General features: G+C 37.7%; 1 protein-coding gene across 6 annotated transcripts in view; it reads right to left on the bottom strand.

Annotated features, from left to right (window-relative positions):
- Positions 1-171: 171 nt before the first annotated feature.
- Positions 172-21,499, bottom strand: part of KMT2E (lysine methyltransferase 2E (inactive)) — a 91,059-nt gene continuing 69,731 nt past the window's right edge. For 5 of the 6 annotated variants that reach the window (XM_019958644.2, XM_019958643.2, XM_019958642.2 and 2 more), the window contains 12 exons: positions 13,042-13,206; positions 12,417-12,725; positions 8,666-8,920; positions 8,370-8,514; positions 7,471-7,721; positions 7,041-7,097; positions 6,334-6,897; positions 4,753-5,042; positions 3,784-3,872; positions 3,555-3,680; positions 3,284-3,381; positions 172-2,439 (listed from right to left, as the gene is read on the bottom strand). In XM_019958644.2, coding sequence (XP_019814203.2) covers positions 928-2,439; positions 3,284-3,381; positions 3,555-3,680; positions 3,784-3,872; positions 4,753-5,042; positions 6,334-6,897; positions 7,041-7,097; positions 7,471-7,721; positions 8,370-8,514; positions 8,666-8,920; positions 12,417-12,725; positions 13,042-13,206 — 3,861 coding nt within the window. In that variant the 3' untranslated portion in view covers positions 172-927. The remainder of the gene's footprint in view (positions 2,440-3,283; positions 3,382-3,554; positions 3,681-3,783; positions 3,873-4,752; positions 5,043-6,333; positions 6,898-7,040; positions 7,098-7,470; positions 7,722-8,369; positions 8,515-8,665; positions 8,921-12,416; positions 12,726-13,041; positions 13,207-21,499) is intronic. The other variant, XM_019958646.2, reaches the window with a different exon arrangement.

Here is a 21,499-nt window from a genome sequence, read left to right as displayed (position 1 = left end):
CATGTAGGAACATTACAGGAACAAGCCTTTCCTGCTTCCTGACGCTTGTTGTGGTCCAGTCCAACTGAGGTAGTAGTTGCTAAAGAAAATGGAAGGCTCCTTACAAACTATCTGGAAAAGGTAACTTTTGTAGAAACAAACAAGCGCCTAAACAGACCCCAATCTCAGAAGTTGTTCAGGACAGTTTGGTAAAACTGACATAATTGTGGTTTATTAACATGAATTAAAATGCCCAACCAGTGCTTCAATGTGACAGTATATTTAAAATAAAGAAATTAAAAGCCATAGACTGTACTACTTTCACAAGGATCACACAGTTTTGCAGACTTGTCGTATGTACAATGCTATATATCAAATGAGAAAAGCTGTAAGCAATTATGTACGCAAAAGAAATGCAGTATTTACAGTCAGGAGACATTAAAAATCATTTATACATTAAATTACATTTTGCTCGCAAATAACCGATAAAACAAAATGAGCCATGTTCACAGCAAACTATAAAAATCTGTATTGCATTTTTTATACCTAAGATGCACTCACAGAACTGCTGATAGAAAGAAAATCCTCATACTGCCATTACTTAGCTGTGTGGTTAATGCATATGTATAAAATAATATAGAAAACATTCACTAAATGAATTTTAACTGCAACAATAAAATTTAAAGATCATGTAGCATCAAATCTACTGCCAGAAAAACAGCTGGAATGTTCACTTACAAAATAAAAGATACTAACACTGGCTTAACAGCACATTTTTTAAGGAATTTAAAAAGCAAAAATGGGAAAAATACAATGAAAGAGCACTGGTGTTTTTTCTTTTTTTATACAAAGGTTCATGTACAAGCTTTAAAAAGTACCATAACAGGTACATATGAAATATACAGTTTATCTTACAGAACATTTTAAAAAATGTTTTTGAAGTCCGTTTTAATGCCACCCCGAACCATGGTAATTGTTCTGAAATGTCGGTGGCACCTGTGCTCTGTGAATTGGAATCTGTCCAGGCACTGGAGATGCCTGCTGAGGTCCTTGGACCCCATGTGGCAGGGCCACAGAGCCAGGGTGAGGACAGAACCCTGAAGCGGTAGGTGTTGGAATACTGTTTGGTCCTTGGGGCTGGAGATGAGGACCTGCAACTGGTAATGGACAATGTGGCCCTGTTCCAGAAGGCTGGTGTTGGGGTCCCAGTCCCAGAGTGGTGTGATGTGTAGCTTGTGAGGGATACGGTGGTACAGCTGGATGAGCACTTGAAGGAAAAAGTGGCGGTCCTTGATGAGGTGGATGGTGTAAGGCTTGAGCTGACGTGGTGTGATGCCCAGAAGCCAGAACACTGGAAGGCGGAGGGGGAGGGGGAGGTGGAGGGGCTGAGTTTACCACATGCTGGTGTTGTGCTTGTAGACCTTGGAGTCCTGTGGAAGGGTGGGGCGGGGGGTGGTGATGAGGGGCAGGACCAGGAGGGGGAGGGGGTGGTGGCAAATGGTGCCCAGCAGTTTGAGAATGAATATGCGATCCAGGGGTGACAGCGTGAACAGGCCCCACCACATGTGCTACTGAGTGTGGCTGATGGGAGCTTGGCTGTTGTACGAGGTGTGGTCCTGGAGCAGGTGGGGGTGGAGGAGGGGGTGGGACCACAGCAGCAGCAGTCTGATGGTGAACAGTAGGGTTCTGAGAAGGCAAAAAATGCCCTGGAGTAACGTGGTGTCCTGGAACTGTTTGCTGGCTTGTGGTGCCAGGAAGTGCTTGATTTGGTCCTGATGTAAACACAGTTTGTTGGGAAAGACTACCTTTAAGCTGATTATAATTCTGAAAGTTTGCAGAGGGCTGCTGGTTTTGATAATAAGACGAAGAAGAAGGGGGTGGAGGGGGTGGAGGGGGTGGTGCCGTGCTGCTCAGACTTGTCTGATTAAACTGACTGTATGTTGCCGAAGATTGTCCTGAGGGTGTCTGTGTAAATAATGCTCCAGAAGTTGCCTGCTGAGTACTGGCTTGAAGGTTCTGTGCGGCTGGGTAAAAATTTCTTTGAGGCTCTCGCTGAGGTGTTCCAACTTGAGGTGACTGTGAATGGTGAGGCCTATAGGGAGAGCCTAACTGCTGTGTAGGAGGCTTTGGTGAGAGATAGCCATGCTGTACAGGCGTGTGAGGCGTCGATGACTTTGGAGGATTTTCTACGTGAGGTGACGGAGGACAGTGCAACTTCATGGGTGCAGAAGGCAGCTTTTGTGAAAGTTGCTCAGATGAACAGCGAACGAGTGGCTGTGGAGGATGGTTCTTTGAAAGTGCTTGGGGGTTACTTGACAGCTGTTTTTGATGGAGTTCTGTTTTCAGGTGGACACCATTCTCAGCTTCAGATACAATAACTGTTCCCTCCCAATGGGAATCTGGTTTTGTAAGTATTTTCCCATGTGGCTGAACAGGAATTACAGGTCCAGGTGAACCAGGCTATGTAAAGAAAACAAATTATCTAAAGTTATGAAACATTCTGTATACATTGAGGTTTGTTGTTACTATAACATTCATTTTATATATTTAATATATGAATGTTTATATTATTCATTTTAAAAGGGGCAGGGAAAAGGATAGGTCTGAAGACAACTACAGAGGTTTCCGATACTAAAAAGCCAGTTTTTTAAGTAGTTCAACAAATTCTGCTAATAAGCTTCAACTGAATTCCCCAAATTTTCATTGAACACAAATTAAGGACATTAATCTCCATTTTTTCCCCTAAGCACCTTAAACAATTGAGGCAAGTTTCAATTTTGTAATTTAAATGTCTATACTCAAAGTAATGACAAATCTGCTTAGGGTTGATAAACTTGCTCCCCACCCCCAACTGTTTTCATTCGTAATACCTTTTCAATGTTCAAATACAGATAATCCAAGTATGAGAGTATGTGAATATATAATGATGTTCTTTAAGGAGAAAGAAAAAATCAGACTGCCTCATTATTAGTTTACTGCCCTATTAGGTTATCATGTATTCACGATCCAGGACGGAGGTAGCATTTCTTTCACATGAATGTCATCTGACCTTTTGTTTTTAGAGAATTAATTGGTCAAATATTTCATGAACAGACTCTAAATTTCCTAGACACTAGCATAAGGAAGGGGTGAAACTGATGAAGCAAACGTAAGCTGCTGAAGTGTGTTTACCACGTTGGAACTTTAATAGGACAAATGTCCAGAAATCACAAATTGATACTTGGGTACAGCAGAAAAATCTCCAGGTGCGCTTTACCATCCACTTTTCAGAATGGCCATGTTCAAAGGTCAATGTTGTTATTACCTTGCTCATTTTTGAAGGACTTTTACAAGTATTTTGGGAAGTATCTGGGGATGGGCATTCATTTGTAGTTGTGGGTTCTAGATTTTCAGGATCAGGATCTGTAAAGCATAAGGAATCACAGAAAATGTAAAATTACATGATAAATATTTCCTTTTACTAATACTTCAATGTACATTCTATTAATTCAAACCAATGTCTAGAAAGGCTCTCTCCTTTATGCTTTTAAAAGGTATTTAAAACCACCACCATGACAGGTCATCTGCTTACTGACCTTCCGTAAGTTCACTGAAAGAAGGGACTGGGCCCTTGGGTTGCAACTGGGGAATGTGATTTGAATGAGATGAAGGAGAAGACGGAACATGATTCGGTGAACAGGGGACACATGGTGACTCTGCCCCTAGAGACGAAGCAGAAGCAGAGCCGGAGAACATTAGGAGCAGAGGACGGGCGCGGGGCGGTCAGCTGACTCCACTCTTTGGCAAAGGAACAAGCTCACTTACCACTGTCTTTATCTTTTCGGTGATCACTGAGAAGCAGAGCTCTCTGATAACTCCTCTCTCTCACTTGCTCCACTGAAGTTGAGGCCGTCCTTTAAAATCAAGTCATATCATCAGTTTAAAAGTTATTGCTGGGTAGATCATTTTTTGCCACTTGATGGTCAATATATCCTCCCAGGTATAAAGGCTTTGGCTCTTTAAGGAAAATACTTCGATGTTAAGTTTTGAAAATAGTACCCCCAAACTGAGATTTTTATCCTTTATTTGAAGAACCCAAGCAGACTCATTCCTTTGTCTTAAGCAAGTTCTTGGTGAAGAGGAGGTTGTTGAAGGGTAGCATGGTAACATTCAGACCATCACTTCAGATTACCAAAGGAACCAAATATACCCCTTACAGATTTACCTTGTGTCTGGATTATAAGGCTAGCAGGAAGCTCAGAGGTAAGAGGACCAAAATGTAAAATGCATGTGGCCTCCTGCCCTTTGCCAAGACCCTCATTAGCCAGCTGCTTCTATTGCTTTTGAAGAAACACTAAACATGATTGTTGTTTCAAGGTAATGATAAGGGTGGTAAACAAATTGTGAGATGCTTTGGAAAGGAGTATTTGTTTGAAAAACGTGAAAATTATCAAGGAGTAGATACAATGGACCTTTAACAACACAGGCAAATATCTTGGTTAAAACCTTATCTATCAGCAAAAAGGATCTGTCAAAATTAATATTACAAACCGCTATCTGCTTAGCCTTAGGAGAACAACAACAAACAGGAAGTAACTGATTAACAAAAATCTGTTGTTTTGCAGAATAGCATAGTTGAAATCTTTACAGGTATAGGTCCATTCAAAATGAGCCAAGATACTGACTGGGAGATAAAATAACAAAGACTACTTTCATAAGAAGGTATACTGTTTGTAATTCTAACGTTACCAATTAGGTCTGTGTTTTGTTTTTTTTTTCAAACAGGCAGCTTACCATTGAACTTCTGGTTCATTCTTTTCACTGGCAGACACTTCCTTAACAGTACTGTTATTGCTGGTTTCTTCCGAAGTAGCATGATAAACTGTAGCTGGTGTTGGTAAAGGTAGGCTAGCAGCGCTTTCTACCTGCTCCCCATTTTCACTCCTGTGGGCACACCCATCACCAGTGCTGCTGCTCAAGTTGCCACTTGTGTGAGGTGATACACTAACCAGCGCAAAGTGCTCCGTCTTAGAGCCGCTCTTCCTAGCTTCACGTTGTCTCTTCCGGTATTCTAATAGAGAAACCTTAAGCAAGAAAGATACGGAAAAGCACATCTTTAATTCTTGTTTTAAATATTAGAAACAATCTATTCTTTTTTCTAAAGAGAATTATTATATTTACATTAGGAAAATTATGTAAAATAATTTGATTCTGAACAAATAACAATAAAAAAACAATTAGCAAATGCCTACTTTATGCCAGGCATTGTATTTAGATGATTTTACATACATTATGTCATTTAAGCCTCACAACAACCCTATGAAATAGGTATATATTATCATCCCCATTTTACAGATGAGGAAATTGAGTAACTCACTCACTCAAGGTCACACAGCTGGTGAGTGTTGGAGCCGGGATTCGAACCTAGGTCTTACTTGAAAGCCCGTGCTCTTTCCACTATACTATATTGCTTCCCACAAAGTTGCCAACTGGACTCTGTTATAAAAATTAAAAGCACACATCACTAAAATTCTTTGACTTGAAAAGCAATAAGCCTATTAACAAATAAATACGTGTTGTAGTTTCTCCCACTGCTCTGAAATAAGGCATTCTTATTGTTTCAGTAGGTCTGCCAACCAAATAATGGTGGTAAATCAGGGAACTATTTACTTATATAATACTTAATTTCTTAGTACAATACTTTTCAAGATACCTCTTAGTACAGTACTTTTCAGAATACTTTTATATCCGTGGCCTAAAAATACTATAGATATTACTGATGAGGAAAGAGGCCATTTCTTCCATTTAGGGCCTCATGTTCTATGTAAAATAAGGGTAATAACACAAATGGGGCTTCCCTCATAGTTCAGTGGGTAAAACAATCTGCCTGCAGTGCAGGAGACCAGGTTCAATCCCTGGGTCAGGAAGATCCCCTGGAGAAGGAAACAGCAACCCACTCCAATATTCTTGCCTGGAGAATCCCCTGGACAGAGGAGCCTGGCAGGCTACAAGCTACTACAGGACCGTAGTCCATGGGGTCGCAAGAGTCGGACACGACTTAGTGATGAAACCACCAAGAAGACATAGTACTCAGTTCCATTTATTTGGTTGGGAAGTGGTTTTTTTTAAAAGTTACTCAAAGTGAAGTAATCACCTTGAGTTTTTGATCTCTGAAATCATGATCCTTATAATTTAGTTCTCTGCAAACAATATCTAGTCAGTGGAGCACTGACAAAACGTTTAAAAATGTACACCATCAATAATTTAATATGAATAAAGTATGAATGCCTTACATAATACATAACTATTAATTACCCTCAGTAGTAGTATGAATAAAACACTATTAAAAGGACTATAAATTGTTAAATTTGTAACCTTTTTCTTTTGTGGTGGATTCTGGGGTGTGCAACTTCCGTCGATCAAATTGTCATTAACAGTCCGTCCGAAACCAGATACAAGCCCATCTTCTGAAGTACAAAACACGGGTGTTTCCATAAACATGCCTCTAGTATCATCCTGCATCAGGCACTTTGACTCACTTATTCGGAAGCCGCCTCCAACCTCCAACTGATGTGAGGGTGTCAGGTCCCTCAAGTTGGAATTTACTGAGAAGTTAACGCCTGTTCTCTCAGGACTCTTTACCCAGGAGGAATACAGAGGGCCCCGCCCCGAGTGAGCAGCCTCCAGCTGGCTGGCAGCCTCAGTCCTGTCGTGTGCAGCTGCTTCCATGGTTTTATGTAAGGCGGTCTGCTCGACTGCATCGAGTCCCAGTTGAAGATCTGACACCGGTTCCTTTTCTCCAGGGCACTGCCTGCTGATTTCAGTCCTACTCCTAGGGCTGCCATAGCCAATAGTCTTTATTTCTTGCAGACCCAGTTCAGTTAAGTTAGAATTTCTAAAAGGCCCCAACGTTAACATGGTTGACGATCTGTCATATCCCTGTTTACAGAATTAAAAAAAAAAATTACACAAATAATCACATTTGGAAGCTACTTACATTAAAACTACCAATAATTTAAGCAAAATAATGATACTAAGAAAAAAGCCACCAATTTAAAAAATCTTTCTTAATATCTCCTTACCTCTTGACTATAAGTGCGTCTCTTAATTTCTGGAGAACTTTCTGGGGAAGAAATATTCTGCATAAAAGACAGAAGCAGAATTGAAAATTAAAATATATAACTAAACCCATATTTACAGAAATGAAAACTTAAGAGAAACTACTACACACACTTTGGTTTTAAACTTTTTTATTTCTATTGTCCTTATAGTTGGCTTTAAAGTCAGTTTGATATACAGGTATTTAGTCTGACTTCTGTAGATCAATAAAATGAAAGTTATGTTCATTTGAATTAAAAAAAAGTTTAAATTCACATAAATGGATGTTCAAAGTTTTCACTTAGTTCCTTAGAAACTATTATTAAAGGTTACACTATTTATTAAAAGGAGAGAAAAGCTATTAAAGAAACCCCGTCCCCATGGGCTCTTGTTTTTGCCATGTAAGTTTCTCACCTCAAAGTGCATGGTATTTCCTGGTGTGCCAGGAGTTACTGGGGTAACTGGTGAATATATGGGCTTATAACCATTTCTACAAGCTTCATCATCTGACTTTATCCGTGGAGGAGTGGAAAATGATGGGTCTGTAGGAGTAATATCTGTGTGAGTTGGTGTAGCATATGGTGAAGGAGTAGGTGTGGAGGTTTCTGAGTAAGCAGAATCTAGCAACTGATAAAGTCTTCGTTTTTTCAGTGGTGTAGTTAAATCTGTTGGTAAAATAATACATTATAAATTATACTGCTAACATTTGCTACAATCTGTAATACATTCTGGGAAAGCACAAAACATTGACAATCATCATCATGATGGTTTTCATCCCAAAACTAAATTTGAAGGTTTTTAAAGATAATAATACTAACATGAAGCAATCTTTACTCACCCCCATTTCCCTCCCCCCAATTTCACCAGTACCAAGCATTATCTTGCCAGAAGGCTTACAGGCCTAGAGGTTGCCAAGAAATCTTGGAAGTATAGCTGTTAATTTAACTGATTTCTAAGAGTCCTTTTGAATCTGAAAACCAGATGGCTAACTAGGCCCAAAATTCAACCATAAGCCCCAACATACATGGTACTGCAAATTATAGTTTTCATGTGTATATCTATCTTCATCCAAAATGTTGGAGGCAGAAAAGGGGGGGGGGAAATATATATATATATATATATATATATATATAAAACAATATGCTACTTTTGGGCTTCCCTGGTACCTCAGATGGTAAAGAATCTGTGCTGCTTTTGTGAGGTACATAATAATTAGAATAAATATGCATATATATTTTATTTATATATGTGTGTATGCCAAATACATCCTGCTACATTCTCCACACTAAAACAACACTGAAAAGAAGTTCTACCTGGAAGGGAACAGCTATCATTTAATAGTAGTGGACTTTTATTTTCACCATTGACTGTAGGACTTCTGGATCTTTCTTGACAGGGCGAATTAAATCTATGTAAAATTGCTGAGTTTTCCTCTTCCAGAGCTTGTTTCAACCACCGCTGAAATACACAAAACAATAAGTGAACAGAAGTCAGTTTGCAGCTATAAAGGTACAGCCAATTCCCAAAGTATTTCACTCCCAAGAATGGTAGTATGGAATGAGAATGGCATTGGCTCATACTAGATTTTCATATCCAAAGAAAAGTTTACCTTCTTGCATGAGCCAGATATGTTTTCAGGAGGTTCTTTTCTTCTCCTTTTTTCCGAAAGGAATGGTGAAGTGAATCTAATATAGTGCTTAGGAGTAGAGTATACATGTGGACTGTAAGTGAGACCTGGCAAAGAATTGAGCTGTGTAGCTAGCACTTCAGGATCTGTAGTTATGCGCAGCGGCCTCTCTGAAAGGCTGTCTGAAGGTTTTCCTGTCTTCTCATTCTTCTCACTTAACCATTCACTGACCAAGTGCTAGGCAGAAACAAAATTTGGATCACTATATATGTAATTATACAGTTTATCCTATACAGTATTTGAACAGCAAGTTGAAAACTGACATATTATCTAAAATGATTCATTTAAATCACTCATATACAATGTTCAAAAAGTCAATATAAGTTATTCTGCATTTCCTTGGTTATCCACTCTTATTACTAAAATTTTTTACACAGTAATACTTCTATGAATATTTTTATAAAATAGTAAAAATCTAGGACACCTCAATACCACCTTAAAAACAACAAATTCTAAAGTTAGGTTTGTTACCGCTTCTGTATTATGTGGAAAATGTCTGTCAGACATGAGGCAGTGCTCTTTACCCTGGCTACCCCAGTGCATGTGATTTTTCTTTTAAAGCTGTTGGCATTGACAATCACTGTTGATTTATGGGGTTTGAAATCTTTTAGTATTAAGTTCCCATGCTTTGAAAATTCACAAACTTCTTTTAATTCTGTTGAAGTTTTTGGATCTACACTGTACATAATAATTCAGTCTTTACTGGCTATATGAATATATCTGAATACCCTCACCTTCTTTAAAAAACAAAAAACTAGTAAAGTTCAGGTTTAATGGTCATGAAAATAAGGATTCCAGTTTGTCAGCATAAGCACATTTTCTTTGCTGTGTGGGCATTTATGTCTTTTCTATCTAGTTATTTTCTACAAATACCATTTATAATAAAAAATATGTAGAAAAACTAGTGTATATGTATTTAAACATACATTCTCACACATACAGAAACACACACATTAAATAATATCTACCCACATCCTCACTTCTAGAAATAATCACGATAAGCATTTTGGCATCTTTTCTCTCTCTCTTTTTCCATGTATTTAAACTTCCTTTCTAGGACAGGCAACAGAATGCAGTGCTAAATCAGGGTAAGACTGAACAGAGATTAATAACAGCAAAAGACTTTGCTGGGGGACTTTGTGGGGGAAAAAGAAAAAGAACCGCAGTGCTAAAGCACTTGGGATTCTGCAACCAGACTGCCACTTACACCATGACCTCGAGCAAGTTATGTAACTTTTTTCCATCTTAATCCTGACCTATATAAAAGAACGGTTATAATAGAAACTAGCTCTACAAGTAGGGTTATTATTAAAAGAGTTAAATAACCAAAGCTCTTCTTACAGTACCTGGCACAGAGTAAGCGCTGTGTACTAAATGAAGGACGCTTTTACATTATGGGAATCCAGGATCATTTGCTACTCTTGTCAAACAGTATGTTGTTTAAAATAATAGTATATATTGTAAGCAAAACCTGTGGGGGAAAGGTGTTTTTTTTTTTTTTTTTAACAATATCAGGATATAGGAATCTGTATCTCAGACCAGGAGATAAAATCTCTAGCCCCACAGCAGTCTAATAATTAAAGGGCAGGGTTTAAGTCATAATTTGTCATCAAGAAAGTAGTTTTTTTTTTCTGCACCACATGGCTTATGACTAGGGATTGAACCTGGGCCCTCAGCAGTGAGAGCTCAGAACAGCTAGAGAACTCCCAAAGATAGCTTTTACTTTGAAACATGAATCTGTTTTCTTCCTCACTAATCCAAATTATAAAGAAAATTTGCAGTTACTTTTTGTCCTTCCAAAGTGGGAAAAATAATGGTCATTTTCAAAAGTAAGTACTGGCTTGTTTGTTCAGGATCCAAAGTGCAAAAATGTGAGTACAGACTTCAAATCAGAGCTCTAATTTTAGCTCTTACCTCCATCCAGCCATTACAGTATACTTGCAGATTCAAACTAGGTTTTTACTACATTTACTAAATTATTTCTCATGGTTTCATAGTACCTATAAACTATATTGAATTTGGTAAGAACAAAAAGGAGATAAATTGGGTTTCAAAGTATTTTGTTGCAAACAATATAACAAGGATTCATTTATGATCTACCCCACTCCCCAAAGAGCCTAAGGATTACCACTTTGGTATTCCGCTCCAATCCACTATACTCAGAATGGGAGTAAAACAAAGCTTCATAATGGTGGTATGTTATTTCTGAGGTTACTATAAAGCTCCAGGTGGTGGATCTCAGTGAACTATTTCCCTCAATTGCTTTATTAAAACTGACTGACAGTAGTTTTTGAAAGATTTTTATTAATAAGTTGATGTAAAACTACCCTTCCTGGAACCTTCCTACAAAGTTGGTGAGAATATAAATTGGTACAATCACTATGGAGATTCCTTAAACACCTAGAAACAGAGCTACCATATGACCCTTCAATCCCACTCCTGAGCATATAACTGCAGAAAACTAATCAGTAAGGATACATGTACCCCAATGTTCATAGCACTATTTACAACAGCCAAGACATGGAAACAGCCTCATGTCCGTTGAATGGTTAAAGATGTGTGTGTACACACACATACACACACACACACACACACGATGGAGTATTTACTCAGCCATAAAAAAGAATGAAATAATGCCTGCAGTAACATGGATGGATCTAGAGATTATCATACTAAGTGAAGTCAGTCACAGAGAGACAAATATCATGTGTTGTCACTCATGTGGCATCTAAAAAAACAAATGAACTTATTTACAAAACAGATTTACAGATACTGAATTGAAAACAAACAAAATGGTTACGGATGGGGAGGAGGTGTTAGTTCCTCAATCATGTCCAACTCTGCGACCCCATGGACTGTAGCCTGCCAGGCTCCTCTGCCCAAGGGATTTCCCAGGCAAGAAGAATGGATTGGGTTGCCGTTTCCTTCTCCAGGGGGTTTTCCTGACCCAGGGATTGAACCCAGGCCTCCTGCATTGCAGGCAGATTCTTTACCATCTAAGCCAGTGGTGGGGGGCATAAATCAGAAGCTGTGATGAATACACACACTACTGTGTCTGTGTATACAGATTGTCTGTCTGTACATAAAACAGACAACAAGGACCTACAGTATAGCACAGGAAACTCAATATTCTGTGATACTCTATATGAGAAAAGGATCTTGAATGAATGAATGAATCACTTTGCTGTTCATTTGAAACTAACACAGCATTGTAAATCAACTATATTCCAACAAAATTAAAACTACCCTTTATACATTTCCACATCCTTAGTACATTCTATGAAAATCAATTTAACATTTAATTCTTGTAATTACCTATATACCACAAAATTTATTTATATATTATATATATAAAGAAAAGATAACGTCTCAAACCAGTCGTTTCTGAGAAATTTAGTTTAAGTACATAAAGTAGGCAAAAGGAAATCATTAGAAATCATAATTGTAATACCAAAAAGAAGTCAATATATCAAATATTTTTGTATTTTTACAATTCTCTTTAAAATGTTTAGAAGGATAAAAACTATGACTTTAAAAATAACTATCAGTCTGTTCCTTATGAAATGTTATAGCCTTAATTCCTAAAACATGAATACATGTAACATCATGGGAACTTGTTAGACAACAGTTTTACATTCAGACAACAGTTCTTCACGTTCATTAAAAATCATACCTTCTTTGTTTTAGGGTACTTTGTTGGACATTTATTAAGTACTGGAACTTCATTTTCAGTAATTATTTCTGTTAGTGCAGTTTCAGTTTCCGGTTCTATTGCAAGTACAGTATTTTCCACATCATTTTGTTGTGAGGTAACTTCGATGTCAGGAGAAGACGGTTGGATATCCGAACACATACTGACAGTCCTGTGTCTCCGACGCTGCTGTCCAATGTGAGTCCTGCTCCGAGAAAAACTTTTTCTCTGTTTAGTTCTATTTACTTTGGCTGGGGTTGGCTTGCTAGCAGTTTCTTCTTTTGCTTGTTCCTAATTCAAAATACAGAAGAATGGAACTTTGAATACCATGTTTATAAAAGATAGTAGTTGAAATCTAATGGTATCAATCTGCTTTAGAAGCTAACTTCCTCAAATTTCTTTATGAATACTGTAAATTGACATAAAAATTCCCTTACTCAAAAACGAAGCAACTCTCATATCTGAAGCCCAAGTTCTCAAAGGATTTGAAAAATGCTGTTGAAAGGCTAATATCGCATCAAAAATTCTTTAGAGATGTAATTGTTTGAGAAGATTTTATTAGAAAGTGGTTAAGTGTAAAAATAAAAGTAGACCTGAAAAGTAATACCTGAATAACTTCAGCATCACTGACAGTCTGTGCATCTTTACATTCAGTTTTAACTTCAGTTTTGGCTGTGCTGATTCTTTCCAAAGCTTGTTCTCTTCTCTTCTCTCTTTTTTCAAGTCTGGCAAAAGCCTGCAGAATTGCTTCCATTTTCCTTTCTTCTCTTGTCTGTGAAATTTAAATTTTAAGAGACATACTAAATATTTCTCTGAAGAAAATTCAAAATCCAAATGTTCATAGCAAATTAAAAAAAAAATTTCTATGATTGTGTTAGCAAAACACTTCAACTGATGGTAAATAAGGGATAAAAAAACATTTATGTTCATTTCTGAGAATTCTGAACATCTTGGTAAACCCTGTCATTACAAATGTATTTCATAAAGATCAAAATTCCTAAGGTAATATGTTGAGAGTTAAATTCATATAAATATAAGAAGTGAATATATTGATATGTCATAGCAGGATATTGTGGGGTGAAGACTGGGGTTAAAATCATGACTCTATCCATGACCCCAGGCAACCTAACAACCCTGGGTGGGTAACAATACTTCACTGAATTGTTAATGAGTTCAAATATAAAATCTCTAAGAAGTTTTCCAACCTTACTTGAAAAATGGTAGGCATTCCATAAGTGCTATTTATTATTTCTATTTCGGTTCTCTTGTCTTCCATTATAATTCCTATAAGGCATTCCTCTACCTTCTACTCTTCCCAGGGCAGACTGGGGAACAGCACAAATTCCTTTGAGCATCAGTTCTCTTTGGAGAGAGAGCATTAAAAGCAAGACCCAGAGCCTTGCCCAGTGGGCCTGGTAAATGCTTCCCGTTTCAACCAGAAACAAGAAGCAGGTCGATCAACTGTCCAGTTCTCCAAATGAAGAAAACCAGGTCCTGAGGTTCAGATCCATTTGTCTTTCTTTCTTTGTCATCATTGACGTAGGAAAGATCAGTAACTCAAGATCTGGCTGCATGATCATCTCAACATTGGAGCTTTAGAGTTGGAGTAATTAGCAGATATTCAAGCATCAAAACACCTACACTAAGGAAACTATTAACTCTTTCCTGTATTTTTTTTTCCTTTATTATACTTGATAAGGGAAATATACAAACAAAACCCCTCTGAGAACTTTCTAATTAGTTAAGGGCTTCACTGGTGGCTCAGATGGTAAAACAAACTACCATACTGCAAATGTGTTGGCCTTATAAATGCGTTATCCTCACCCTCTTTTACAGGTAAGGAACTGAGATCCAAAGAGGTAAGGTTACTTGTTCATGGACAGATATCTGCATCTTTAGCTTTCTTGGTCTGGGATGGTTAATAAGACACTAAAATAAAGAACACAGGCAAAAGATTATCTTTTTACTGGAAGTTTCAAAGCTGCATTCTTCAGCTAATTCATGTCTCTCAAGTCTTATAACTCACACTTTACTCAACCGCCATTCATCTATGGCTCTCTATAAAAATCCTTTCTCCATATATTAGGACTTTTCTAAACCCTAAACTTAGAAGTCTGGAGTAGCTGAAAAATGTGATTTTCATAATTGCTTCACCTGTTGAATGGGAGTGGGTAGAAAGAGACGGGGTTCATTATTGCGCTTATACATTTAAAAATGAATCTAAGAAAAGTATACTTTTCCAAAAGAAACAGACTAGTCTTAGCAAGGATCATTTTATATGTAAAACAATTTACCCACGAGCCAGGCACCCAAAAAAGGTATTTTCTAATCCACAATTATTCAAGGTTTTCTAAGATAAATATGAATTTATGCAAAAAGCAGTGTCTTTGACATAATCCATTTTTCACTTGTTTTAGAGTAAGAGAGATAAAATTATTTGGTGTAAAGACAAAATTCATTCATTTAAAAATTGAACAAATAAAAAAAATAAATAAAAAAATAAAATAAAAATTGAACAAATATAACTGACAGTAAAGCAAAATCCTTTATTTAAAGATGATTCAATTTTTTTGAGCTAGTCAGGATCTTAAAAATAATCAGTCTACACTGCTGAAGAAACCAAAGCCCATGTATATTAAGTGAATTTCTAAAATGCAGAACCATAATTGTTATCCAAGTTTCCTGGCTTCTGATTTTCTCTTCTTCCCAATTACCAACCGCTGACATATTACATAAAAAGCATAACTCTTCCTATAGTTACTTCAACTATTAACTGAAAGCACTAAACAGCTATCCTAATAGCTTTAACCTAGCTTTGTCTTAAAAAACACACATTAGAAAATGTAAACATACCTTTGATTATGTGAAAAAAAAAAAAGTTACTAATCTACTTTTAAACTCCACATGTCATTCAGCTTGTATATTCAAGAATTTAATACACTGACACACAACCAGATATACAGTATCTAATGACTGAAAATTTACCATCCACTTTATAGATCTAACTGAAAAATAAAGTTTTATATGTTACTTGAGATAATTATAGCTGTTTGTACAGGGGACTAGAAATTAGGAGTCTTAATTAGCCCCAGCAGACTATCTATAGCCCCTAACATCAGGGCTTGATGTAGTTTAGGTAATACTTGTCATGTGAGTCTACCACTAGGATGTGGTTGTTAAATTATCCAGACTTTCCAAGCCAATGACTGCTGAGACCTCAAAAAGTCATTTTTATTCTCTGTGAGCTTGGCAACTGTTAGACCCTGATATAGAATCAGAATCAGACAGGGTTGAATTGACACACTGTTATTGCTGGAGGGTTAGGTGCTAAAGTAAACTATGAGAGATCTCTGATGAGATCTACAGATGACTTTTATGACTTATTTCTCAGTTTATGCACTTTACAGTAAAGCATAAAGAGTAGTTTTTGTCAGCAGAAAACTTTGTAAGAAAGTCTGCTTAATAATATCCCTTTATAGGATTTTAATCATTTAAGGAATGGGTTTAGTGAGAATTTTTATTCCAACTTAGTGCTTCACTAAGTGTAAACACTTAAGTGTTTACTTCAGTGTAAACACATTGGAGGACAACTGTAATTTGGAATCACGTAACTTTGTACTTGGAACAGGTTACAGAGATCTTCTTGTCTAAGCCCCCCTATTAACAAATGGTGAAAGCCTAAAGTCCATATAGTTCAAGAATTACATAAATAAAGAAGATGAATTAAAGTTGTATACAATATCACAGTGAAACTATAAACTGAGTAAACCATTAAAATTCACTACAATTAGAGACATTTGGTAATTTGAAGCAGAGTGAAAATAAGTTTATGCACTGCAGACGCCTTACAGTATCTTTGGAAGGAAATCTGCTAGTAGGATGTAAGAATTAAGAAGGATACAGAAAATGAAGACATTTAGGTACTTGTGGTGTACTTTTTTCTTTTTTTACCTTGCCACCAAGTAGGAAGTAGCTCTTTAAAACAACAAAGTTGCCTTTTAAAGGAAAGGGAAATGGCAGGGCCAACCTGCCAAATTACTCTATTACAATCTTGAAATAGAGAAATGAAAAGACTTCTTACTCAACTAAGGGCTTCTCTGGTGGCTCAGACAGTAAAGAATCTGCCTGCAATGCAGGAGACGCAGGTTTGATCCCTGTGGTGGGCAGATCCTCGGGAGACACGAATGGCTACCCACACCAATATTCTTGCCTGGAGAATTCCATGGTGAGAGGAGCGCGGCAGGCTACAGTCCATGGGGTTGCAAAGACTTGGACACAACTGAATGACTAACACTTTCACACTTTATTCAAATAACTTCCCTTATCCTTTCAAAAAGGAATTAGAAACTAATTTTTTTTAAATGGTAAGATTATTGCTTACCAATAAAACTGTTCCATAAGAATATCTCCGTTTCTTCTCTACCACATGATTTACTTTAATCTCACAGTGCTGTTTCTTGTTTGATGTTTTTCCTTATACCCCATCCTCCATGAAAGCTGCTCCAGAATAGGACCCTTGCCTTCTTTGTTCACCAGTACTTTAGGTGGTGCTCAGCATATAACATCCAAATTTTTGTACTGTATATACACTATATACACAATATAAACAGTATATAAACCACGTATATCACTATTATTTGAAGGCATGTAATGAAATCTTTAAGCAAGATTTTGGAAATCTTGATTTAATTAAGGCAGCTGAAGCTGCATATCCTCATTTTGTATGAACAGAAAACCTATACAAATAAATAGGTTCCTTTTTGCTATTCAATACTGTGATTAGTTACCCACTGACTATTCATATTTGAAGATATAATTCCTTAACAGTAATGAGAGAAAATGGGACCTTAGAAAATTAAAACTAGGAGAGAAAAATGAAATGAACAATACATGTCAGATGACTTTTCTGGCAGATTTACCCTGCTTATATTTTACTATTTATTATTAGAAATCCTTTTACATCTTCTAAAGTGATCTAAACCAAGTCACTTCCTGGAGGCATTAGTAAGAGCATGGATTCTACAGAGCACTGTTTTCTGAGTGTGTTTTTTCTATGGAATGAAAACTTGTGGTATGACAAAGGTGTCAACACCAAAACAAATTGCAAGGGTGTATTAATACAAATTTAGGAAATGCTGACAAACAGAATTTCTCAAGAGCATTTAAACACACCACGTATACTGGAAATCTCCAAGTTGGGGACAAGGTAGATTGTTTACTAAACTCAACTAGCCACAAAGCTCTTTCACAAAACATCCACGGAATACTTTTTGATGTGGAAGATCAATATTGAGAAAACTGGGGAATCCTGCATCCTGGTAAGACCTCCAGGGCACTGCCTGGACTATAAGGAAGCTTCACTTAGTTCACACTCATGGGCCTACCTATATAGCTTTCTTCAAATGGCAGCCAGGAACATTTAGTGTTTAGCTCATTTATTGACCACCTACTTTTACAAAAGCAGACATCTTTTATTCCCTAGAAGCTATGGCTGTGACAATGAATAAAACTACAAATCCTTGCCCTTATGCAATTTTTATTTTAGTGATACACAGTTAATTTTAGATTGTCCTAAATGCTTAATAGGTTCAAGAACTTCACACCTAGGTGACTATTCTTTCATACCCTTTGTTGGTCTCAAATTTCTCTCCTCCTAAGTGTGAAGACCACTGGAACCACAGGTTTCCCTGGTAAAGAATCCGCCTGCAATGCAGGAGACCCTGGTTTGACTCCTGGATCAGGAAGATCCGCTGGAGAAGGGATAGGCTACCCACTCCAGTATTCTTGGGCTTCCCTGGTGGCTAAGCTGGTAAAGAATCCACCTGCAATGCAGGAGACTTCAGTTCAATTCCTGGGTTGGGAAAATCCCCTGGAGAAGGGAAAGGCTACCCACTCCAGTATTCTGGCCTGGAGAATTCCATGGACTGTATAGTCCATGGAGTCGCAAAGAGTCATCAAATATTATCCAGACTATTCCCAAGGTACAGTCTTTCCATAAGGTTGTAAAAAATTACTTTGAAAACAATATTAGAAGATACTATATATAAAGGAGGTTCTTTTAATTATAAATGGGGCAGAAGAGGGGAAGTAAACCTCCTTTTTAATTTAAACCTTTCAAAAGTTTTATAGTTTTTATCACCTGTTAGTTCATCAAAATAAGGTGAGCTTCCCAATATCAAACCCCCTTCTATACACTTAACCTTTCACAAGGTTATGACCACCTAAACTCAACTACCAAGGAACTGGGGGAGTCTATTCAGTAGTCCCAGTTTTAGAACCAGGTAAGTATAAGCAACCAGATGAAGTACAACTTACTGTATTTTAACCCACTGTATTTCAGCTTAACTAGGATCACTGTTGGAGAAGGAGATGGCAACCCACTCCAGTGTTCTTGCCTGGAGAATCCCAGGGACGGGGGAGCCTGGTGGGCTGTCGTCTCTGGGGTCGCGCAGAGTCAGACACTACTGAAGTGACTTAGCAGCAGCAGCAGCAGGATCACTGTAAGATCCTCCCAAGTCAGTTTCAACCCACTGACAAAGAAGTATCTCTTGCTCAAGAGAAAATGTCTAATAACCATCTGTTCAGTTCTACACCATTAGCCACAAGTTAGCTTTTGTAAGCAGGTAATAAATTCTTAAAGGGCGGGGATGGGACAAACCATAATGAAGGAAAAAGGAAACTGTTAATAAAAGAATGGCTTCCTATCCTGGACATATAATGATTTGAATATTCTTCCATAAAATCTTAATCATTCAGCATTTCATATGCTCTATAACCAACCAATCTTATTACCCTATATCCTTCCCCACACCTCACCCCAAAAACCAGCCTGCAAATTCCAGCCAAATGTGATTTATCACATAACCACCTCCAGGCTATTTCCCCTAGAGAAATAACCACCCATTCAATTCCACACAATTGAGCCACAAACTAATCTGTACTTATTCACTAAACATCATAAGGTCCATTGTAAATTCTACCTAGTTCATAAAATGGCCTCTGAACCCTCCAGCCGTAAGTCACCAGTCTTGTATCTCCTTTACCACACTTCCTGCTGCACTATAACTGTTGAAGGCAGAGACATTGTCTTAAGTAGCAACCAAAATACATAAGGACACTGGTGCTATTTTTGGAGACCAAGCAACATACTAATATTAAGCAACATACGAATATTAAGCAACATACTAATATTGTATGGAACTGCCATTTATGTAACTAAAAACTATCCTCAAAAATTTCATATGGTTCAAGCTGTACTACAAAAGGATAGGCTGAAGTATATTTGAATTTGGTTATTACATGGTACTTATAGGGGAGGAAAGTCTGACTCTTTTTATACCCCAATCTCATGAGGACTGGTATCTCCTATTATAATGATTTAAAGTCTGTTCTGTCCAGGAGAAAATTTAAATGAGATTGACCTAAGTTTTTCAGGAGTTGACCTATCTTTCTAATTAGTGATGATAACCTAGCCTATAACCTAGTATAAAAGGCAAACACTAGACTATGAAGAAAGTGAAAGTCACTCAGTTGTGTCCTACTCTTTAGGACCCCATGGACTATACAGTCCATTGAATTCTCCAGGCCAGAATACTGGAGTGGGTAGCCTTTCCCTTTTCCAGGGGATCTTCCCAACCCAGGGATCAAACCCAGGTCTCTTGTATTGCAGGCGGATTCTTTATCCACTAAGCCACAAGGGAAGCCTGAGAATATAGGAGTGGGTAGCCTATCCCTTTTCCAGCAGATCTTCCTGACCCAGGAATCGAACCAGGATCTCCTGCATTGCAGGCAGATTCTTTACCAACTGAGCTATCAGGGGAGTGTGTAAATTAATAAAGGCTGATTAGCATTTTCTAAGCAAACTTTTCTAAGCAAAATATTTCACAATATACTACAAATAATAATACTTGGGGGATCATGGCTGCTTATAAATTCTTAAGATGCATGCTTTTGCATTCTCATTTGAGTATAGCAAAAATTCTATAATTAAAACATCAAGGCAAATATTGAAATTACAACAAACAACATTACAGTGACTTTGAAGGCTACAGGTTACAGAGCCAAGGATTTTAAATGAACTTATTTCAAAAGGGAACTCTAGAAGATCCTCTGGAAAAGGGATAGGCTACCCACTCCAGTATTCTCAGGCTTCCCTTGTGGCTTAGCGGATAAAGAATCTGCCTGCAATACAACAGACCTGGGTTCGATCCATGGGTTGGCAAGATCCCCTGGAGAAGGGAAAGGCTACCCACTCCAGTACTCTGGGCCAAAGAATTCCATGGACTGTCACACTGTTATGTATGACAAAAGGGAATTCTCATACACTGTTGGTGGGAATGTAAATTGGTGCAGTCACTAAGGAAAGCAGTACGGAGGTTCCTCAAAAAATTAAAACTATGATCCAGCAATTCTACTTCTCAGTATTTAAAGGAAACAAAACCACTAATTTGAAAAGATACATGTACCCCAATGTTCATAGCAGCATTATTTATAATTGTCAAGATACAAAATGAACCTAAGTGTCCATCAACAGATGAATGGATAAAGATGTGATATAGATATATGCACAGGCATACACACATCAATGGAATACTGCTGCTGCTGCTGCTAAGTCGCTTCAGTCGTGTCCGACTCTGTGCGACCCCATAGACAGCAGCCCACCAGGCTCCCCCATCCCTGGGATTCTCCAGGCAAGAACACTGGAGTGGGTTGCCATTTCCTTCTCCAATGCGTGAAAGTGAAAAGTGAAAGTGAAGTCGCTCAGTCATGTCCGACTTTTCGAGACCCCATGGACTGCAGCCCATCAGGCTCCTCCGTCCATGGGATTTTCCAGGCAAGAGTACTAGGGTGGGGTGCCATTGCCTTCTCCGAATGCAATACTACTCACCCATAAAAAATGAAAATTCACCATTTATAGCAACATGAATGGACTTGGAGGATATTATGCTAAGTGAAGTAAGTCAGAGGAAAACAAATACTGTTATGTTATCACTTATATGTGGAATCTAAAAAATACAACTGGTGAATATAAGAAAAAAGCAGACTCACAGATATAAAAAACAAAC

The sequence above is a fragment of the Bos indicus genome, chromosome 4 (assembly GCF_029378745.1).
Source record: "Bos indicus isolate NIAB-ARS_2022 breed Sahiwal x Tharparkar chromosome 4, NIAB-ARS_B.indTharparkar_mat_pri_1.0, whole genome shotgun sequence".
Classification (NCBI taxonomy): domain Eukaryota; kingdom Metazoa; phylum Chordata; class Mammalia; order Artiodactyla; family Bovidae; genus Bos; species Bos indicus.
Note: the sequence above shows the minus strand (reverse complement) of the source record. Positions and strands in the feature narration are given on the sequence as shown.